At 40.3% G+C, this 24175-nt stretch overlaps 1 protein-coding gene across 6 annotated transcripts in view; it reads right to left on the bottom strand.

Moving 5' to 3' along the window:
- RAD51C (RAD51 paralog C) overlaps positions 1-24175 on the bottom strand; it is a 191372-nt gene that overhangs the window by 51721 nt on the left and 115476 nt on the right. For all 6 annotated transcript variants that reach the window (XR_012241640.1, XM_073615160.1, XM_073615161.1 and 3 more), the window contains one exon: positions 16754-16885. Coding sequence is in view for 4 of the 6 variants with exons in the window: in XM_073615160.1 (XP_073471261.1) it covers positions 16754-16885 (132 nt within the window). In the remaining 2 variants the exon portion in view is untranslated. Of the gene's footprint in view, positions 1-16753; positions 16886-24175 lie in introns of those variants that run through there.

Below are 24175 nucleotides of genomic sequence, written 5' to 3'. Positions count from 1 at the left end.
ACCTATGGGGATTTTTGAGTAGCAAAGTTTGGCGCCATTCCACAAGCGCGTGCAATTTTGAAAGGTGACATGTTGGGTATCTATTTACTCGGCATAACTTCATCTTTCACATTATGCAAAAACATTAGGCGAACTTTACTGTTTTGGTTTTTGTAAAGCACAAAACAGTTTTTTCTCCAAAAAAAACGCGTTAAATAAATTGCTGCGCAAATACCGTGCGAGATAAAAAGTTGCAACGACCGCCATTGTATTCTCTAGGGTCTTTGCTAAAAAAACATATATAATGTTTTGGGGTTCTATGTAATTTTCTAGCTAATAAATGATGATTTTTACATGTAGGAGAGAAACGTCAGAATTGGCCTGGGTGCTCCAGAATGCCTGAAGGTGCTCCCCTGCATGTTGGGCCTCTGTATGTGGCCATGCTGTGTAAAAGTCTCACACATGTGGTATCGCCGTACTCAGGAGTAATAGCAGAATGTGTTTTGGGGTGTAATTTGTGGTATGCATATGCGGTGTGTGAGAAATAACCTGCTAATATGACAATTTTGTGGGAAAAAAAAAAAGTAAAAAAAAAACCATGATTTTGCAAAGAATTGTGGGAAAAAATTACAACTTCAAAAAACTCACCATGCATCTTTCTAAATACCTTGGAATGTCTTCTTTCCAAAAAGGGGTCATTTGGGGGGTATTTGTACTTTTCTGGAATGTTAGGGTCTCAAGAAATTAGATAGGCCGTCAGTACTTCAGGTGTGATCAATTTTCAGATATTCGCACCATAGCTTTTGGACTCTATAACTTTCACAAAGACCAAATAATATCCACCGATTTGGGTTAATTTTACCAAAGATATGTAGCGGTATAAATTTTGGCCAAAATATATGAAGAAAAATTACTAATTTGCAAAATATTATAACAGAAATGAAGGAAATTTTATTTTTTTTTACAGATTTTTCGGTCTTTTTTCTTTTACGGCGCAAAAAATAAAGAACCCAGCGGTGATTAAATACCACCAAAAGAAAGCTCCATTTGTGTGAAAAAAAGGACAAAAATTTCATATAGGTACAGTGTTGCATGACTGAGTAATTGTCATTCAAAATGTGAGAGCACCAAAAGCTGAAAATTGGTCTGGTTAGGAAGGGGGTTTAAGTGCCCAGTTGTCAAGTGGTTAAAGTATATTTGTAGTCAGAGTCTTCAATTGGAAATGTGATACCCTAACTACCAAGGCCTGAGGTGTGCCTTGGCCTAGCTGGTCAGTACGCCTGAAAAAGAGGGCATACCCTGAATGTAGGAGTATGAAAAATGTATGATGTGTAAATAATGAAGATTTGGGGGAAACGGGTGAGTGGGAACCCCGAATGCGAGCCGACCCAGGAACACGCAGAGGAGGAGGGATATGTACCCCTCAGACTCCTCCCACAAATGCAGGCTAGCCTTCGGCCAGCATTCTTACTTGTACTCAGAGTCTTCAATTGGAAATGCGATACCCTAACTACCCAGGCTTGAGGTGTGCCTTGGCCTAGCTGGTCAGTACACCTGAAAAAGAGGGCAAAAAGACACGAAGTAGGTGTGATGAAAGCTAGATGAAAGTTAGGCAACGAACCGTCTGATAGGGTAGTTGCATACGACAGAAACGTATATGACAGAAACACCGTGACAGAACGTTGTGGCAGAACCGATATGACAGAAACGCTATGACAAAACGCTATGGCAGAAATGCTGGGACAGAACGCTATGGCAGAGACGCTATGAAAGAAACGCTGAACAGAAACGCTAAGACAGCGTCGGCCGCGTCATCCCCAAATGCGAGCCGACCCAGGAACACGCAGAGGAGGAGGGATATGTACCCCTCAGACTCCTCCCACAAGTGCAGGCTAGCCTTCGGTCAGCCTTCTTATATCCCAACAACCCAATCTTTAAAAATAATGTGCGCTTTTTTTTTTTCTGCAGCCATCACTAAAACCAGTGGTGACATGGTCCACGCTGTGGCAGAACCGCAATGGCAGAAACAATATGATAAACGTTGTGACAGAGATGCTATGGCAGAGACAGAAATGCTATGGCAGAAACGCTATGACCAAAACGCTCATGGCAGAAACAGTATGACAGAAACGCTATGACAGAAACACTGACAGAAACACTATGACAGAAACACTATGACAGAAACGCTAATGGCAGAAAAAGCTGGGACAAACACTATGACAGAAACGCTAATGGCAGAAACGCTGGGACAGAAATGCTAATGGCAGAAACGCTGTGACAGAAAATGTTATGACCGCCTTACATTTTCAATACATTAATCTATATTAGACATACTAGCCCTCATCACAAAACCTAAAAAGAAAATTTCAAAGTTTAGTAGATAAAAATGTAATAAATAACAAGGCTGTTTAACCTGAATAACCTATACCAATAAAAAGAGAATATACAAAAAAAAAAAGAAACGCTATGACAGACACACCAATGACAGAAATGCTATGACAGACACTCTAATGGCAGAAACACTATGACCAAAACGTTATGACAGAAACGCAAAGACTGAAATGTTGAACAGGATGCTATGACAAATCGCATTTATCGCAAGAAATGACTGACAATGGAGCTGAATCGTCAACCAGACCCCCCCAGCTTGAACATCAGACAATCAGACCCCCAAACCTACCACGACCTGGACTGCAAAGATGAACGCAAGCAAACCCTCATGCATGTGAAACTGCCCAGCTCCCCTCGGAAATCTCAGACACCCCCCTACCATTGGTGGACTTGGGATCTTCGAGCTCCCCACCTGATGCCTGAAGGTAATGACCCATGTTGTCAGAACAACTAGGAATGCTGACACCTGAACAATTATGGTGTCCCACTCCTCTTACCCTGATGCCCCAGGAAAGGATGAAAAGAGAGGAATCTGGTGCCCCCCCGCTAAACCAGAAACATGGAACTGGAGAGGTGAACCACCACCAGACTCCAGGTCGACCATGCTGCTGCTCTGAGCATAGGGAGAAGGGGGCGGCGGCCCCCGACCATGCAGGATTGAGCCCAGGAGAAGTAGGTAGGTGGATGGACAGCCCCTCTCCCCGGCATGAGCACCGGGAGAAGCGGACAGTGGCCCCCCGACCATTCGGGATTGAGTCCAGGAGAAGCAGGTAGGTGGACGGACAGCCCCCCGGCGTGATCACCGGGGGAAGCGGGCGGGTGACCGCCGATCTGTGGGAAGCCGGAAGTGACGTGCGTCGGCCGCGTCATCCCCGAATGTGAGCCGACCCAAGAATACGCAGAGGAGGGGGGATATGTAACCCTCAGACTCCTCCCTTTGGCCAGCCTTCTTACATAACTCAATCTTCAAAAATAATGTGCGCTTTTTTTTTCTGCAGCCATCACTAAAACCAGTGATGACATGGTCCACGGTTATCACCATTAGGAGCTTGCCCTAAGAAATGCCAAGCAGCCATTGCTGTTTGGCAAGCATATATATTTTATGATATACAGTACTGTGCTTTAGGAAATTAAATGTCATTACATTATTATTATACAGGGTTTATATAGCGCCAACAGTTTGCACAGCGGTTTACAACATGGGGCAAACAGTACAGTTACAATAAAATTAAGTACAGGAGGGATCAGAGGGCCCTGCTCGTTAGAGCTTACAGTCTAGAAGGGAGGGTCAAGTGGAACAAAAGGTAACAGCTGTGGGGGATGATCAGATGGAGAAAATGAAAATAAAGTTGTTAGGTGGGGGTAGGATAGGCTTCTTTAAAGAGGGGGGTTTTCAGAGATCGTCTAAAAGCTAATAGAGTAGGAGATAATCGGACAGATTGGGGTAAGGAGTTCCATAGAATTGGAAAAGCTCTGGAAAAGTCCTGGAGAAGATTACTTATATCTACTAAATATAAGGAGCAACTTATTCTGATTATTTAATGTCAGCATTTGGAAAAATGGCTTCAGTATCCCTTATTTTGCTCTACAAGGCTATAAATGTGACAGGTTCGCTTGATATAAGAATCACAACAGATATACATAGATATTTACAGAAAAGGGATTCTATAACACTTCAATATTTAGATAAATTTGTGAAGTGTAGCTGCAGCACAGATCTCAATAAGGAGCCATTAGGCTGTTATTTCTTCCTATGATTGTACTGCTGTTTTAACGTTAACATTCTGTGAGCAAATGTCTACAAGGATCATGTCAATCATGCAAATCCTTTCTTTGGTGCAAATAGCATGTAAAACGTTGAAGCAAGGGGCGAGTGGTTCCTTTCAGCAGACGGCATTATGAGAATGCAATTTTGCATTATTTCTTTGAGTCTCAGCTAAAACAGCTCAGACCTCAGCACTATTCATTTGAAAGCCTGCCAGGTTATTATCTCTGGAACAATAAATACATTATACAAATAAAATAGAATCTGAGGGTCGAAGAGTAATGGAATAAAGCAGGCATCTGCTGAATCCAAAAAGCCCAATCAAGCAAGGCGACTTGCATGTTGTTTCCAGCTAAAATGTATTTGAACTGGCGCAATGACAGAAACTATGCATAAGCATGGCCCCTTTTATATCTTCCACATTAACTAGCTAATCAGGCTTATCATGCTGTTAACTCCTCCAGCACTGAAGCCATTACATTGCCTGCTGGTAGATCTTAGCTATATTTAGGCTGCTGTTAGAGCAGCAATTCAGTTGATCAGAGCCTAGGAGGCTTGGATGAAAGCAGAAAGTACAATTTATTTATACATGTACAGCACTGCAGCAGGCAAAACTAAGGGTTTTACTTAGGGAGGAAGGATTTAGAGAGGGGTCTTCTATTTGATCAGTAAGCACTGTGTAATTAAGCCACAACTATACCCTTTTCAACAACATTTAGCGTTCTGCAAATGGCTTGAGCTAAAATTTTTCTGTTACAATTGTAAAAATTGAAGTAGAATATGCTGAACTATTGCTGTCAATGTTTTCCATCAACAGGATCAGTGATTCTTTTAAAATATAATTCATCCAGAGCAACATGCAAAGATAATTACCCCAAAAAAGCAATTAGATGTAAAAAAACAAAACAAAAACCCTGTCGCTTGCTTTATGTTACTTCTAAGGTTTTAAAAACATTCTAAAATCAGCTAATGTAATATACAAACTTTGCCTTAACACTGCATTAACCCAAAAACTAAAAACTGAAATCAGGCTATTTATGAGTGCAATTATTATTATTATACAGGATATATATAGCGCAAACAGTTCATGCAGCACTTTACAATATAAAAGGGAGACAATACAGTTATAATACAATAAAATACAAGAGGATTAAGAGGGCCCTGCTCAGAAGAGCTTACAATCCAATAGGGTGGGGCAGGTGGTACAATAGGTTGTAGCTGTGGGGAATGAGCTGATGGAAGTGGTAAAAGTTTAGCTGGCGACGTGATAAGCTTCCCTGAAGAGATGAGTTTTCAGGGATCGCCTGAAGGTAGCAAGAGTAGTGGATAGCCGGACAGGTTGAGGTAGTGAGTTCCAGAGGATGGGAGAGGCTCTGGAGAAATCCTGGAGACGAGCATGGGAGGAGGAGACGAGAGCGCTTGAGAGTAGGAGGTCTTGAGAAGAGCAGAGAGGACGGTTTGGATGATATTTGGAGAGAAGGTTGGTGATGTAGCTCGGGGGAGAGTTGTGAATGGCTTTGTATATTGTGGTTAGTATTTTGAATTTAATTCGCTGGGTGAATGGGAGCCAGTGTAGGGATTGGAGGAGAGGGTTGGCAATGTCATTTGATGGGAAGGAGAGAGGGGTACTCAGGTGTGATTACAGGAGGAAAAGAGTTCAAGATGGGTGCCACCAATTATTGACTCACAAACAGTAATCTAACACAGCAAGGTTGAGTGAGGTCCATAAGCAAGTCAAAATCTAGATTGATGGTTGGGTACACTAGGCAAAAACACCATGGGTGCATTAGATTGAAAACCAGGTTGAAACACACACACAAAGTGGTGCCAAGAACTATCTCTAAAAATGGCTTTTGTACAGTTGTTTGTAAGGAACACTTTACTTTCATGTAGAAATGTGAGCCAGTCTGTGGGCACTCAGATACTTACATATTTAAAACAACCAGTAAATGAGCTTTAAAAAAAAAAAAAAAAAAAAAAAAAAAAAAGCCCTCTCTTGCATCTGTAGCTGAAGGCACTATGAAGTTCATCCTCCAAGTTTACGGCAGAAATACTTTTATTTTCATTTCAGCAGCTCCCCTCTTTTTGCCAGGCCTCCCAGCAGTGACTTGACAACCTTCCAGCCTTCTAATCGGATTATAAACATGAAGAAGGTGCTCTAGGAGAGGGGACCATAGTGCGGAGAACAGACTCAAAGGACTGTGCTTCTTCTCTTGTGACCTTTGAGAATGAATTGCTCTAATGTGTTTCAGGTTAAGTTTGTTTTACTGCTCATTTACGGTTTGTTAATGTATAAAGGCAAAATGTTTTTTGGTTTTGGATAGATTGGAGAGGGATTAGAACACCAGTTTTTCTTCATTACGGTTCTGTGCCCCATTAGGGAGACTCACCCTCTCCTCTCTATTTGACCTGTTTACTGATATGACAAAGCGTGAACGTAGAACCAAATTACCCAGAACACGAATAGATGGGAAATTTTCTAATTAGGACACTAGGTCTGGTGACCCTAGGTGCAAACAGGGAACCAGCCAATCAGGTTCTGCTGCAAGCACAGACTATAAAATAAACATGCTGACATAAAAGCAAAGTGAGCTAAATGATGATCTCATTAGTGTGTTGTTGCTTTGTTTTCCCACTACGTAACTGCTCTCAATTTGTTCTGCAAGAGCTCTGATCACCCTGCTCCTCCTCCCAGCAGTGGCTAGGTTAATCTCTAATACAAGCACACACTAGGTGCTCAGGGAAGAGAACTAGAGTAAGCTGAGCTGCTGAGAAAATGACTAGAATAAAGGACTTCTACTGGGAACATTAGGAATAATCTTCATGATGCTACTGCGATCAGTGAGAGCTTGCATTTACTGTTTAATAGGAACATGTCAATACTTGAATGCTCACTTGGCCACAGTCCTAGCTATAGCCCGCTATCAAGTGATGAGACAGAGCTGCTCCAGGCTCAGGAAGCCGACAATATTGTTGCAGCCCATCCGGATACCGAATTGACAGCTGGCTTCACTTTCCAGTATTCAGCTGAGAGCTGGACCCAGCCGCTTCTGCCTCCTCCCCAGCAAGCAGTGAAAGCGTAGAGAGCACTGAGAGATGAGCAATCGGCTGTCATGTGATTGCTCTGTTTTCAGTCTTAGGGCTAATGTGGGACAGATGCTGCAGGATGGAGGTTAGCATAAAAAAGAATGAAGATAAGGATACTCATACCCTCTGACTCATGAGTTCTGGTTCTCACCCCCCTGTTTGGTCTCCAATATTTTCTAATAGGATTATGAATGGTTCCCTTGAGTATTTGTTTATGTTCAGAAATTAAACGAGATGATATGGGATCCTCCGCTCAAAGAGGGGCTTAAACCAGAGTGCTTGTGTCTCATTACCTCCAGGAAGAGAAGAGCCCCAGGTTCTGGCTAAATGCTGATGCAAGTAAAAGAGAACAAGAAGACCTGGACAGCCGCACACCGGAATGGATAAATCTGTCTTTTTATTCAAAATACAGGATCATGGGGTACACAACACGACTGTGGGGTGGTACAAAAATAGCTGGCCCGTTTCGCACTTACACCAGGTGCTTACTCATAGCTTAGTGTTGTGTAAGAAAACACCTGAATCGCGCTATTAATAAGAATATTTGAAAATCTCAACCCAAATTAGAACTACCATATATCCAAGACTAAATTACTGAACTGCATAGAGTCATATGGATATATGAACGATATTAAATATCATAAAACTCAGTGATAGCTATTAGGGTGATCTATAACCCAATAGAATAGCAAATAAAAGTCTCTAAAATAGGTGATGAAAAATTGTCCACCCGTGCAAAAATTGAAACAGCATAAAAGTCCACACAAAGAGGAATCTTTAACTGTTGTATACCAAGAAGTTGTGTGATAAGCCACCAGTGTAGAAGGGGTTACTCCTTACCAGACAGAGATGATCCCCCATTACAGAGGATCATAGAAGGCATGTCAACTGTGATGGCACACTGGTGGCTGATCACACAACTTCTTGGTATACAACAGTTGAAGATTCCTCTTTGTGTGGACTTTTATGCTGTTTCAATTTTTGCATGGGTGGACAATTTTTCATCACCTATTTTAGAGACTTTTATTTGCTATTCCATTGGGTTATAGATCACCCTAATAGCTATCACTGAGTTTTATGATATTTAATATGGTTCATATATCCATATGACTCTATGCAGTTCAGTAATTCAGTCTTGGATATATGGTATTTCTAATTTGGGTTGAGATTTTCAAATATTCGTATTAATAGCGCAATTCAGGTGTTTTCTTATTTATTTGGTATATGGGTGTCATACATTTTGAATTGCTGCTTTTCACAGTCATTAGTTTATGTTAATTTTGAATCACTTATTCACATATTTCTTAGCGCAGTTTTTTTTTTGTTTTGTTTTCTTTTTCTTAGTGTTGTGTACCCCATGATCCTGTATTTTGAATAAAAAGACGGATTTATCCATTCCGATGTGCGGCTGTCCAGGTCTTCTTGTTCTCTTCTATTTGTTTATGTTGTTTGTTTATACTTTTTGGTCTATGGTATTGCTGGTAATCATTGATTGGTTCGTCTATGTGATAGTCAATGATTAATTTATACATTTTTACTCATCAGGCTATATATGTATATATATTTATTCAATTAATGTACCATCTCCCTTATCCTCTGGGTACGATACCAGCTACTTCCTTCCTCTTCCTGGGCGTTCTGTCATCTGGAGCCTCGGCCTGATGCAGTAGTCTCCCTCCTCTGACACTCCCTGGAGATTTGGCCAGGATCCTTGTAACCACGCTCTGGAAGGATTCCATCTGGCAACCCTGTCTCCTGGTGTGCCCGTCCCCTCCCCCAGACAGCCTTTGAGGTGAAACAGCCATTCTTCCATCCCCTCTGGCGTCTATGCTTGGCGCAGCTACTGTGAGCCCATGTGCTCTTTAGGCACTTTTAATTGTTTCATTGATTATCATTGCCTATGACATTTGTACCTCTTATTTTTATCTCACCAATAAAGTGCATATGGTAACATGGATTTTATCCTTTATTGACTGTTTTCCACTCTTTGAATTAGCACGCCACTATTTGTTTTTTTCTGCTTTTCCTCATTTGGTCATTTGAGTCTGGGTGCAGCGGCCTAGCACCATTATAAAGGCTTCCTTGGTTTTAATTTTTTTGCACCTGGCTTTCTGTATTTATGGAGTTTAGTATAGATATTTAAAACTCATACATCTCCTTTATTGGTCCCTTTAATATGCTGTACAAATATTTCTGTAACATTCTCCACAAGTGCTAACAATCACCTTTTCATCAAAAAGTTAATGCTTTTTTTTGTGTGTAATGTGGCGGCTAGTTTGAGGACTTCTAGTAGGGGTTGCCAATAACAGACCTGATTTAGAACAATATTTTTTACACTTTTGAGAGATCCATTATAAACAATCATATTTTGTGGTCCCCTGGTCACAGACTTGATATGGATTCAACAAGGATTTCCAACAAACTCCATATATTGTATATACTCAGCAGCAGCAGCTACTGTAAGTGGAAAAGAGGGTCAACAATGCCCATCTGCAGCTGCATGCCTTCCTGTGTCCATTGCATACCTCATTGTGTCGATCTTCCTATCTCACTGTGTCCATTCCAGCCTCCCTGTGCAGATCTGCCTACCTCACTGTGTCCATTGCAGCCTCCCTGTGCAGATCTGCCTACCTCACTGTATCCATTGCAGCCTCCCTGTGCAGATCTGCCTACCTCACTGTATCCATTGCAGCCTCCCTGTGCAGATCTGCCTACCTCACTGTATCCATTGCAGCCTTCTTGTGCCGATCTGCAACCTTCTGTGTCCATTGGAGCCTTCCTGTGCCGATCTGCAACCTCTCTGTGTCCATCCATTGCAGCCTTCCTGTGCCAATCTGCATACCTGATCAGCATGTCATGCAGTCAGACGGCAGCCATTCCAGCGTACAAAAGCTGTACCTCCTCCTTGTCCTCGTCTGTGATAGGCGGAACACTCAGTTTCCCAGCAGTCAATGTTCAGCCCATCACGGGCATCCTCTCATCCTCGTCCGTGGGATGAGGATGAGAGGATGTCCGTGATAGGCGGAACACTGACTCACTGCTGGGAAACTGAGTGTTCCCCTATAACAGACGAGGAGGAGGCGTGGCTTTTGTACACTGGAATGGCCACCGTCTGACTGCATGACACGCTGATTAGGTAGCCGACGGCAGTGACTCGAGTATAAGCCGAAGGGGGCACTTTCAGCACAAAAAAAGGTGCTGTAAAACTCGGCTTATACTCGAGTATATATGGTAGGTTGCCAATACATTACCCTATGAGATAGATGTATTGGTTCAAATCTTGCTGTCCATGTAAGCTTTGAAAGCTGCTAATAAGAAAGTCATATGATCTTAAAAAAAATAAACCTTTACTAAGACAATAGAGGCTGCTGTTGCTCTCTTCTCCACCTGAGAATGCTAGTTGCCTGGCCTTAATTCAAATTCAGTGGCTTTAACACTTTTGGAGCACTGACGTGAAACAAGTAAGCAGATCAAAGCTTCTGACTTTACAATGAACTTTCTAATCTAAAAAATGAGTTGCACTCTCACCTTAAACTCTTAAGTATGAAAAATCATGTGTGAATAACAATCAGAAATTGACAATAAAGAAATATGAAATCACACATACAGTGTCATAAAAACACACACAAACATATATAGTGCTTTAAATCAGTGACAAAGTCCATAAGTGTCGACACACACCATGCTTCAAAACTTGTGGCTTCTGTTAAGAGATTAATCCTCCGGGTGCTTCTCCACCATCACATTAAACTTCTTACCAAGACCAATGGACCCAACAGATCAAGAGGTATCACAGCACTCAATATGTGATCCAAAGAGAAAGATGGGTGGAACGTAGTGGTGACATCATCATGCACGTGTGCAGAGAGGTGAGAGGTGGAGCGTTTTCATGCAATGCTCATTTGTACACCTTGGTGTACACAAAAGTTTTGTGAGGACCCTGGTTTGCCAATGTTTTTGCATATGTGGTAGGAAAAGCCCTTACTCCCCGCACTCATATTTTTTGGATGGAATAATCTCTGCACATATCAATTACTACTAAACTATAACCTGAATGTGTCCTTTCCCTTTTGGACAATTCCTGAAGAACCCTACGCAATGCTCACACAATCTCAGACATCATACAGAATTTGAAAAACAGTAACTCACACACCCCTCAATGACATGTTACCTCAAAGATCTGCTCCATTCTCTTCCACACCCACAAACCTAATGACAGAGCTGCTAAACCTGGGCTAAATATCTAAATTTGCCACTCTCAGAGGAGGACTGGTCACACATGAACGTGAACTCAAAGGCTCAGTCAACAAACATTCAAGAGACAAACTTACAAGCTTAGATGTAGACAGTACCACAAATGAACATGCCTTCACTCTATGTCACCCAACATATCATATAGATGATGGAGATGTCTCTCAGAAAGGGGTACTTCATTATAAAAAAATATATATATATATATATACACACACACACACACACACATAGTTGTGTTCATAAGTTTACATACATTGGCAGAATGTATGATTTCTTGGCCATTTTTCAGAGAATATGAATGAAAACACAAAAACTTTTCTTTCACTCATGGTTTGTGTTTGGCTGAAGCCATTTATTATCAATCAACTGTGTTTACTCTTTTTAAATCATAAGGACAACAGAAACTACCCAAATGACCCTGATCAAAAGTTTACATACCCTGGTGATTTTGGCCTAATAACATCACCCACGTTGACACAAAGGGGTTTGAATGGCTATTTAAAGGTAACCATCCTCATCTGTGATCTGTTTGCTTGTAATTAGTGTGTGTATATAAAGGTCAATGAGTTTCTGGACTCCTGACAGACCCTTGCATCTTTCATCCAGTGCAGAATGTGACGTTTCTGGATTCTGAGTCATGGGGAAAGCAAAAGAATTGTCAAAAGATCTGTGGGAAAAGGTAGTTGAACTGTATAAAACAGGAAAGGGATATAAAAAGATATCAAAGGAATTGAGACTGCCAATCAGCAGTGTTCAAACTCTAATCAAGAAGTGGAAAATGAGGGGTTCTGTTGAAACCAAACCACGGTCAGGTAGAGCAACTAAAATTTCAGTCACAACTGCCTGGAAAATTGTTCGGGATGCAAAGAAAAACCCACCCCTCATCCACAAATACCACAAAAGACTTCAAGCTGTCATTGATGTTAAAGGGGGCAATACACTGTATTAAGAACTGGGGTATGTAAACTTTTGATCACGGCCATTTGGGTAGTTTCTGTTGTTGTTATGATTTAAAAAGAGTAAACACAGTTGATTGATAATAAATGGCTTCAGCCAAACACAAACCATGAGTGAAAGAAAAGTTTTTGTGTATTAATGTCATTAATGATATTCGTAAGTTTATTGCTTTTTTTGTTTTCTTCCATACACTGCTCGAAATAACACGAGTACATGTCAATCGGTTGTTAATGTCATTACATTACTGTCAGATTGCCTTCTGTTCCAATCGCATATTCTTCTGGAAACTCATGTGAGCTGTGATTGTAATATATTATGATGATTGTACTCCTGCCATGTCTTGTACAAACTGTTTCTCAATTTTCAATAAAAACTTTATGTAATAATTTTTTTTTTAGTACCAATCCTTTTTTTAAAATGAATGCTTCAACCTAAATACTGTACTATGAAGCCTCTTTCTGTGTTTTTGTTTTTTTCCTGCAACATAGCTAAATTGTTAAGTATGGACAGATCATTCTACCTGGCTGGTACATGACAGTTGTAGACAAGAAATGGCTTTCATTCATGGCCATTGTATACTGATATGTTAATCATTGTGATTGGTCACAGTGATCACATGGTACAGATAGTACAGATACGCTGTGATTGGCTCTATGTGATAGCTGTGGCCAGTCATAGCTTCACAATAGTAGACAATGAATGGAATGGATGATATTCATAAAAATGATTGCTTTGATCATCACTGTTCAAAGCAATCACAGTGTTTAAAAAGAAAATCCTGATCACTTTCCCAGAGTAGTAGTGTGTCACTACGACAACACTGTACTGCTCTGTAAAAAAACAAAAAAACAAAACAAAAACAAAATAAAAAAAAAAAAAAACACACAAAAAACAATATTTTAAAATAAAATTGTATTATTTTTTTATAATCTAAAAAATAAAATGTATATATTTTTTACATACTGCCATCATTCAGTGTCCCTGATCAACAGTCATATGGTGATGCTGTACTGCTCTGGTGACAGTGTGAAAAAAAAAAAAAAATTGTGAAAAAAAACACAAATTTTATTTAATTCTCTTCACTTTTCAAAAAAAAAAATGTGACAAAAAATTAGGACAAAAAAATTCACCTTGCCTCCTACTAAATACCTTGGACTGTCTACTTTCCAAAAAAAGGTCATTTGGGGAGTATTGGTACTGTCCTGGCATTTAGGGCCTCAAGAAATGAGATAAGCAGTCAATACCTCAGGACTAATAGACTTTCAAATATAGTGCATATACTATAGATCAGTGGCCTCCAAACTGTGGCCTGAGGGCCGAATGTGGCCCTTTCCTTGCTTTTATCTGTTCCTTGAGGCATCCCCCCCCCCACTGTCAGTAACAGTGGGGCATAGTTTCTGCCACTGACATTATTCCTCCCACTGACAACAATGAAGCACTATTCCTCCCACTGACACCAACAATGGGGCGCTATTCCTCCCAGTTACACCATTGATGGGGCACTATCTCTCCCACTGACACCAATGATGGGGCACCATTCCTTCCACTTATACTAACGATGGGGTTCTTTTCCTCCCACTAACGCCATTGATAGGGCACTATTCCTCCCACTACCACCAATGATGGGGCACTATTCCTCCTACGGACAGCAATGATGGGGCACTATTCCTCCTATGGACAGCAATGATGGGGCACTATTCCTCCCACTGACATAGATGATGGGGCACTATTCCTCCCACTGACACTGATGATGGGGCACTATTCCTCCCACTGACACCAATTATGGGGAACTATTCCTCCAACTAACACCAATGATGGAGCACTATTCCTCCTACTGGCACCAATGATAGGGCACTATTCTTCCCACTGGCACCATTCCTTCTACTGACACCAATGATGGGGAAATATTCCTCCCACTGACACTAATTATGGGGTACTATTCCTCCCTGTGAGACCAATGATGAGGCACTACTCCTCCCACTGACACCTATTATGGGGCACTATTCCTCCCACCTTTTTTCATTTATTTAGTTAAAAATAAAAAAACCCAGTGGTGATTAAATACCACAAAAAGAAAGCTCTAAGATAAAAAAAAACTTTATTTGGGTACAGTGTTGCATGACATTGTCATTCAAGTGTGAAAGCGCTGAAAACTGAAAAATTAGCCTGGGCAGGAAGGGGGTGAAAGTGTATGGCATTGAAGTGGGTAAAGAAATAGTGCAACACATTTTGATTCATATGCTTTGCATTGCTGGTATTCAAACTATTCCTCCCACTGACATCAATGATGGGGCACTATTCCTTCCACTTACACTAATGATGGGGCACTATTCTTACCACTAAGGCCATTGATGGGGCACTATTCCTCCCACTGACACCAATGATGGGGCACTATTCCTCCTACTGACACCAATGATGGGGCACTATTCCTCCCTGTGAGACCAATGATGGGGCACTATTCCTCCCTGTGAGACCAATGATGGGGCACTATTCCTCCCTGTGAGATCAATGATGGGGCACTATTCCTCCCACTGACACTAATTATGAGGCACTATTCCCCCCACTGACACTAATTATAGGGCACCATTCCTTCCACTGACACCAATGATGGGGCACTATTCCTCCCACTGACACTAATTATGGGGCACCATTCCTCCCACCAATGATGGGGCACTATTCCTCCCACCTTCTTTCATTTATTTAGTTAAAAATAAAAAATCCAGTGGTGATAAAATCCAGTGGTGATTAAATACCACAAAAAGAAAGCTCTCTCTCAAACAAATAATAAAAAAAAAATATTTGGGCACAATGTTGCATGACATTGTCATTCGAGTGTGAAAGCGCTGAAATCTGAAAATTAGCCTGGGCAGGAAGGGGGTGAAAGTGTCCGGTATTGAAGTAGGTAAAGAAATAGTGCAACACATTTTGATTCATATGCTTTGCATTGCTGCTTTTCAAACAATAGTGAATGCTGCTGTCTTACATTTATATCAGTCCTGGGCACTTTAGCACAGTTTTTTCTTTTACTTTGATTCTCTAATCTGCAAGTTTTTTTTCCAGGTCAGTGATTTAAAGTATCAAAAAGTCAAAGAGAGACAGAAGCAACAATTATTCTTAGAAGACATTCAGATATGGCAGCCTGTACTGTTTCCTTTAAATAATTTATAATGTGCACAGTAAGTTGAGCAAGCTGAGAAACAAACATTTCACCTGACAATAAGCAAGCCATAAACCTCTATCCCAAAGTCTAGTGAATAGTAAATATACATGTCTCCATCAATATGAAGCCTCCAGGTTCATTAATCAGCACTTTTTTTTGTACTCACTCAACAATTAGCTAAATGATTTAAGAATTAAAGCGGTACAAAATAAAACAAACCGCTGATAGGAAGGATTTTTTTTAATGACAGAAGAGACCCTGTCTTTACTGTCATAACTGCTTCTCCCTGTCTGTCAGTAGTAATAAACCTATGCAGCTGTTTGCATGTGCAGGAGTGACATCATTGACAGAACACTAATATAAGGGAAATGTTTCAATGGGGGCAACAGTTTTGGTGACACTAGGATCCCCTCAGTTTGGAGGGATTTCCTATCACTTCCTGTTTGGGCTATGGACAGGGAGTAAAGTCAAAGCTCCCCAAAGTGTCATTTCTTCAGTGTTGTCACATGAAAAGATATAACAAAATATTTACAAAAATGTGAGGGGTGTACTCACTTTTGTGAGATTCTGTACATGTTTGCACTTGTATGTACTTATGTTCTAAGTTATGGGGTCCTGTATGTATCCATGCTGTAGGTTATGGGCACATAGGTTCTGGTATTGATATCCAGTGTCACATGGTTATCATACCCTATCGTAAAGTAATACTAAAGGAAAAAAACTTTTTTAAAAACACTTCAGACATAGTGGAGAGGGATTAGAACAGTAGTCAGGTTTTTATTGCTGTCTGTACCCCCGTTACAAAGATTCTCTCTTTCTTTTTTTGAAAGTAAAAGAAAATCCCAGATTTTGGGTTGTCCCCAGAAAAGGAATAGAAGGGAAACCTCTCAATGGGGACACTAGTTCTGCTAACTCTGGTGACAATAAGAAATTACACACCTTTGGATTTATTTCCTGTCACTTTCTGTTTTGGATATGGGACAGGAAGTTAAGGGATATTTCCCCAATAAGAAACAGATGGCAATAAATAAATAAATAAATGGGGATTATAACCCTTCCTTACTTTAGCCAAAATGGGAAGAAAAAAAGTTTTGCCCTTTGCCCCTATATTTGATTATAATTGCTAATCAATCTGTACCAGTTCAAAAAGATGCACTTACTGCTAATTTCCGATGAGTAGCAATGCTGATCAACTGCTGAGCTAAAGTGTTTAGCAAACGTGTCCGTAAAGACAGGTCTTCAAGGTCATGCCGAAAAGGATATGCAAGACTGTCAATAACTACAAGTTTTACCTAAAGGGGGGGGGGGGGGGGAAAGCAGATAAAACATATCTCTTTTAAAACACCATAATATACAAAAATAACAGTGTCAACAAGGTAATTAAAATTTGTAAACGTAAATACATCCACGTTAAAGTTCTGGCTTCATTTCATTTTAACATATAATAAATATTTTGCATTTTTAAAGAGAGAAATTATTCTAGCATGCTAACATATGTTGCTAAACCACACCTTCTAAAAATTGATGTTTGTGGGGAATTACTGGCTTTCATCACTGCCAGCTGCAAAAAAAGCAATGACGACATCTTAATAGAACAAATAAAATACGCTTTGATAAAATACATATACATTTTGGCTGGTTATTGGTTTTATTTTCTAAAAAAAAGGTTTGTTCCCCAGTGGGGCTTTAAAACAGCAATGTACAAGATCACAGAAATTATTTCTAGATGGTATTGGAGAGACAATTTATTAACAAGATGTCCAATAAAATCATTTGGTTGAACAGATAGAGTTCATATTCCATAAAACGGTAGGAAACACATCCACCTTCCTTTGGCATTTGAGTTCTTACCTTTTTTTGTATAACCGCAGTCAGGTTTTCAACATCAAACAAGTTCCACAAACCTCATACAATCTACAGCTTATACGAATCACGACACAGTATAAGGTAAACTATATTTTTTTGAACCACACTATTTCACTTAGCACATCACATCATCACTCACACACTTTCACATTCGGTTGCTTTTTTACTTATTTTTCACATCTTATTTTTCACTTTTTGTTTTTCATTTTTTATTGTTACTTTTTCACGTTCTGCCAGTGTTTGGTTGGCATACACCATGCTTTCCATCACACGATGCACTTCCTTAGTCACTTCATGATTTTATCCACAGTGCGCGTCTTTACACACACACTTCGCATTTTTCCTTGCACCTTATTTTTTATTTGTAGTATTATTGAATACTACTATTTATGTACTACCATCTTCTCACATTAGTACACTTTTATATATACATTAACAAATTACTATTTTACTTTGATTACTTATTTATTCTATTTTTAATTTCATGGGACGCAAACAATACGTTGAAATACCCATACATTGACATTTTCATATACCGTCAGTCTCAATATATACAACTAGAAACACTTACAATGATGATTTAATTATTAATGGCTATTAATGGGTGTTTGTTGCAGGTGTGTACTCTTTCACCCCCCGGGAGGCATGTACTAGTGTGGCTCCTTGTAAGCCCCTTGGGGTTGGCTCCTCTTTCCTGAGGAGGTGGGGGCAGCCTGCGCACCCTTCGGATTCTCCAATGGCTCCGACCATCTTAGAATTTGAAACACTCATTTCATCCTTTAACGGTAAAATTCACCACTATGATTTATTTAATGTGATGAATGACGATAAGTTTTTTTCCAAATATGCCCCCTGAAGAGACCATATCTATGTCGAAACGCGTCGGGGCTTGCATATTATACAACACCATTTAATGTAATGATGCGTCGAATGTGTTTCCTACCGTTTTATGGAATATGAACTCTATCATTGGATCAGACTGTTATATGTACATACTGTATTCAACCAAATGATTTTATTGGACATCTTGTTAATAAATTGTCTCTCCAATACCATCTAGAAATAATCTCTGTGATGCTGTACATTGCTGTTTTAAAGCCCCAGTGGGGAACAAAGCTTTTTTTAGATAAACCATTCTCGGGGTGTGCAGCTCCTTTGGTCTCTTTCATATGTGTCTTTCCCATTGCATTGGTTTTATTTTCTATCCAATGTGTGGTAGTACTAATGCGTGTGGGAGACTATGAAAGAAATGTGGCCCTACTTCTCATTTATATAGGGTTTTAGGTTTGTGGTGATCAGATGCTGTGTAGTTCAGTTTTAATGTCTATAAGTTTACCACCTCTCTAACTAACCAAAGGCAAAAGCTTAGTTCTGAATGGAGTTAATGATTACATTTATTTTCTTAAATCTCCTAGACCTTAGGTTTACGTTCATGATTATTTGTACTATAACAAAAAAATAAAAAACTTCAAAGATCCACTGGTGAGATCTAAACAAAAAAAATCCACAAACCAAAAAAAAAATCAATAAAAAAAATAAAAGTTTAACCACTTCAATACCAAGCACTTTCGGCCCTTCCTGCCTAAGCCAATTTTCAGCTTTCAGCTCTGTTTAACCACTACTCTACCGCTCTATTGTCAAATGACGCCCGTAGGAACCCTTTGTCCCTCCGGGCGGGCATCATATGACGTTCTGGGATTCCCTGCATTGTGAAAAGCGCGCCCGCTCCCGCCGCATCACTTGGGACCCAATGCGCATACCCGGCGGCCACGATGTCCGCCGGGCACCCGCGATTGCCCATTAACCGAGCAGGACAGTGGATCTGTGTGTGTAAACACACAGATCCACGTCCTGTCAGGTGAGGAGACTGATCTGTGTGTTCCCATTACAGAGGAACACCGATCGGTCTCCTCCCCTAGTGAGTCCCCTCCCCCTACAGTTAGAATCACCTCCCTAGGACACACAGTTAACCCCTTGATCACCCCCTAGTGTTAACCCTTTCCCTGCCAGTGACATTTATACAGTAATCAATGCATTTTATAGCACGGATCGCTGTATAAATGTCAATGCTCCCAAAATAGTGTCAAAAGTGTCTGATATGTCCGCCACAATATCACAGTCATGATAAAAATCACAGATCGCCGCCATTACTAGTAAAAAAAATAAAAAATAAAAATGCCATAAATCTATCCCCTTTTTTGTAGATGCTATAACTTTTGCGCAATCCAATCAATATACGCTTATTGCGATTTTTTTCTTTCTTTTACCAAAAATATGTAGAAAATATATCAGCCTAAACTGAGGAAAAAATTTTTTTTTTTTTTTTTTAAATGGGATATTTATTATAGCAAAAAGTAATAAATATTGTGTTTTTTTTTCTAAATTGTCGCTTTTTTTTTGTTTATAAACGCAAAAAATAAAAACCGCAGAAGTGATCAAATACCACCAAAAGAAGGCTCTATTTGTGGGGAAAAAAATGATCAAAATTAATTTGGGTACAACGTCGCATGACCACACAATTCTCATTCAAAATGTGACAGAGCTGAAAGCTGAAAATTGGCCTGGGCAGGAAGGGAGTCAAAATGCCTGGTATGGAAGTGGTTAAATTACAATTGTGCAGTAAACACTGTACCCAAACAAAATTTTTATAATTTTGTTCCCACAAATAGAGCTTTCTTTCGGTGGTATTTGATCACCTCTGGGGTTTTTATTTTTTGCTAAACAAATAAAAGACTGAAAAAAAAAAAAAAGGTTTTCTTCATTTGTTATAAAATTTTGTAAATAAGTTTTCTCCTCCACTGATGGGCACTGATGAGTTGGGACCGATGAGCGACACTGATGGGCACTTATACGTGGCAATGATGGGCACTGAAAGGCTGCACTGATGGGCATCACTGCTATGGAGGCACTTGCAGGCATTGCTAATGGGCACTGATTGGCATCCCTGGTGGCCATGGGTGGCATCCCTGGTGGTACTGGATGGGGCTGCACTGATACGTCTGTCAGACGCGAGTGAGGAAAAGCAGATACAAGGCTTTTTCTGTTTATACCGTGATCAGCTGTGATTGGACACAGCTGATCACATGGTAAAGAGCCTCCATCCTTTACATTCACATGGGGTTGAGCCTTTCCTGATTTCCAGAAACGTGGACCGCATTTTATCCTCCCTATATTTGCAGATACTAAGTGAGGAGCCATCTGGGGGGACTAAGCTTTTTATATGGAAATAAGTGCAGCGCTGCACCAAATAGTATTGAAGAAAAGAGAAAACAAATTATATAGTGTACAATAAGCAGCTAACACACCTCTAGACACAGGCAAAGGCAACAAATAATACAAATATAGTGTAGCGCTATGTGCACATATAAATAATGTGTCAGTTTTACCTTAACACACAAACAATGTTGTAACAATAAGTGATGCAAATAACGTAAAAAGTGACTACGGTGAAAAATATGACAAATATGAAATCAGAAAATGAGTTTTTTTTAAAAAACATACATGTGTGATAAATCAAATGATATAGTCCATAAAAAATTGACAATTATATTGATGATAAAATAGTGGGATAGAAAACCACCACCAAAAAGTCTATATATATTAAAGTGCCAAAAAATAGAAAAAACTCCTGGGATTTCTACGTAAACGGAATAGTTCACTTCTGGCAGATGGATAAGAAGGAAATCGCAAATGGGTGGAAGATCAAAATAAGTGACAGGACCATCACCGGAGCATCAAAAAGAGGCTTACCAGAATCAGATGACTTGAGAAGACATACGTCTTACAAGTCTCAGAAAGCGTGATGACCACCAGGTCTGGCGAGAAGAATCGTCAAATAATCCTCAGCTTCCAAAGGGAGGGAGGGGGAAGGGGTCTCACCACAGTTTTGATCGTCCCCAAGACAGTCCAACAGGCCCAGTAGATGTTTTAAAGATCATGCGAGAAGAAAAACTCACATGGCATGATATCGTTTAAAAACAACAATTTATTAAAATGGTAAAAATAAAACACTCACATGGTAGAAGATCAGAAACAGCTTATATAGAATCAATTGCGGTAATCATAAGGGGTCCACCCGACATGTTTCGGCGTACAAAGCCTTCATCTGGGGTGTGGAGCCCCCCCACATCACCGCTATTTAAACAAGAAGTGACCCCCTCTGGGGGTGTCACGATACCGGAAGTGATGCAATTGATGTCACTTCCTGATAAGACAGGACAGTGATAATTAACTATCTGTATATGCAGAGTGAAGCAATAAGCGGTATAATACTGCTATCATTAGCAGAAGAAAATATGAATTCTGTGTTGTAAATTATGAAATAAAGGCCGGACGCTAGGTATACAGGTTCGGAAATGAACCGAATGCGTTCCAAGCCTCTATTTCGGTATAGCCAGATCTCATTGGCCAAAGCGCCGTCCCGCGCCGACCAATAGATCCAGCGTATGCGCGATGACGTCATCCGCTATGTAAATGCGGCGCCAGTGCGCTCCACTCTTAGAACCAGACCTCTCTTTCGTGTCAGCCACCACAACACTTCCTGGAATGGGAAACCAGGGCGCTGATAGGCTGAAGAGACCCGGAAAGAGGTCATGATGATACAGGACTATAATACAAGTGTCAGCAGAGGGGAAAACAAATAAAATAATGTTTAAATGGTAATGAAACAACGTAAATTAGATGACATAACTAATTAGAGTGATAAAGGGGACGGCAAACAATAAATGAAGATAATGAATAAATGAAATTTAGGAGTGACACCGCCAATGAGGGGCACCACGTGCATGATTTATGGACCATAAGGACCAAAAACCTGACAAAAAAAAAAAACTCATAATATTAGATAAATTCACATTAATATACAAAGTGTTGATCTAAATATATCTATGGGTAAATCCAGATTTAATAGTGGTACCAATAATAGTAATTGGATGTATAAATTTATTTGTAAAAAATGACTAAAAATAGGAAAAAGTTGTTAATTTAAAAAAGAGAGACTAAAAGCTAAATAACTACGCTCGATTGATAAAAGAATTAATGTCCCACTCCACGTTAATACCTTGCGGAAAGTGGGACCCCAATTCATAAATCCAATAAGTTTCAAGGCGGGAGACACCCCTAAGGGTCGAACCACCACGCCAGGGGGCAACGTATTTATCAATGATAAGAAATTGCGTACCCTCAGGATTTCTGTTATGGAATTCCCTGTAATGTCGAGGTACGGTGTGCTTGGTGCTACCTGCTTTAATAAGGTTAATATGTTCAGACACTCGTGTGGTAAAAGATCTAATAGTACGTCCCACATATTGTTTACCACATGGGCAGGTCAAAAGATAGACAACACCAGTGGTAGCGCAAGTACAGAATCGCTTGATCTCATAGGAACGGCCAGTCACAGTGGAAGAGAAACTGTGACTCGCCCTCCTACCACTGATGTTAAATTGACAAACCAAACACTTTTTACAAGGAAAGAAACCGATCAAATTATGAAAAAAGGAAGGTTTACTTGGAGGGTTGATAACGTTGGGTGCAAGCTTATTTAGAAGAGATGGAACGCCTCTAAAAACAACCTTGGGGGTTTCAGGCAACAACGGGCCCAAAACTTTGTCAGTTTTAAGGACATCCCAATGGTGTTCAAAAATTTTTTTGACATGCTTATGTTGGATGGAGAAGGACGTCAGAAAAGACCATTTAAAGTCCTCATTTATGTGTCGAGGTTTATCCTCAAGTAGTGATTGGCGGTCTATCAGACTGGCATTATAAATCTCCTTATCCAAATCGGAGGGGTTGTACCCCTTCTCTAGGAACCTATCCTTAAGACACGCAGCTTGGATCATAAAGGTGTTAAGATCAGTACAGTTCCTACGTAATCGTAGGAATTGACTTTTAGGAATTGATCTGATCCAAGGTGCGTGATGGCAACTATCGGTGGGTATATACCCATTCCGATCGGTGGATTTGAAGTAAGTGCTGAATACAAATTGGTTTTCTTTTCTTTCAATGACCAAGTCCAAAAAATGGACTGAGGTAGTACTTGATTCAAATGACAGAACAATATTCCTGTTGTTATTATTAAGAGTCGCAATGAAATCAGCCAAATCATCTAGACTACCAGTCCATAGGAGGAGGATGTCGTCTATGTACCGAGCCCACAACAAGAGGTGTGGGTTGTTAATGGCATAGACGACATCCTCCTCCCACTTGGCCATAAATAAATTGGCTAGACTGGGAGCGAACTTGGCTCCCATCGCGACCCCCTTGTGTTGCCGGTAGAATCGACCATCGAACCAAAAGTAATTGTGTTGAGTTGCGAACTCAATTAGTTCGATGATATAATCCACCTGGGGTGAAGCGAGGGAGACATCCCTATCAAGAAAACATTTAACAGCGTCTATACCCTGACGGTGTGGGATACAGGTGTAGAGGGATGTAACGTCCGCAGTTGCCATGATGAGGCCACCAGAGTACGAAACATTAGAAAGCACTCTGATGACATCTCTGGTGTCTTTTAGATAAGACGGCATCTTTGACACAGATGGCTGGAGGAAAAAGTCAATGTATCTCCCGATTTTCGAAGTAACCGAGTCGATGCCACTAATTATTGGCCGACCTGGAGGATGTAGGGGGTCCTTACGGACTTTAGGCAGGTAGTACATAACAGGTATGCGTGGAGCGAGGGGAACTAGAAACGATCTCTCTTTTTTATTTAAAATACA

This window comes from Aquarana catesbeiana, linkage group LG02 (genome assembly GCF_042186555.1).
Source record: "Aquarana catesbeiana isolate 2022-GZ linkage group LG02, ASM4218655v1, whole genome shotgun sequence".
Lineage (NCBI taxonomy): Eukaryota > Metazoa > Chordata > Amphibia > Anura > Ranidae > Aquarana > Aquarana catesbeiana.
The sequence above is the reverse complement of the archived record's forward strand: the minus strand, read 5'-3'. Positions and strand labels throughout refer to the sequence as shown.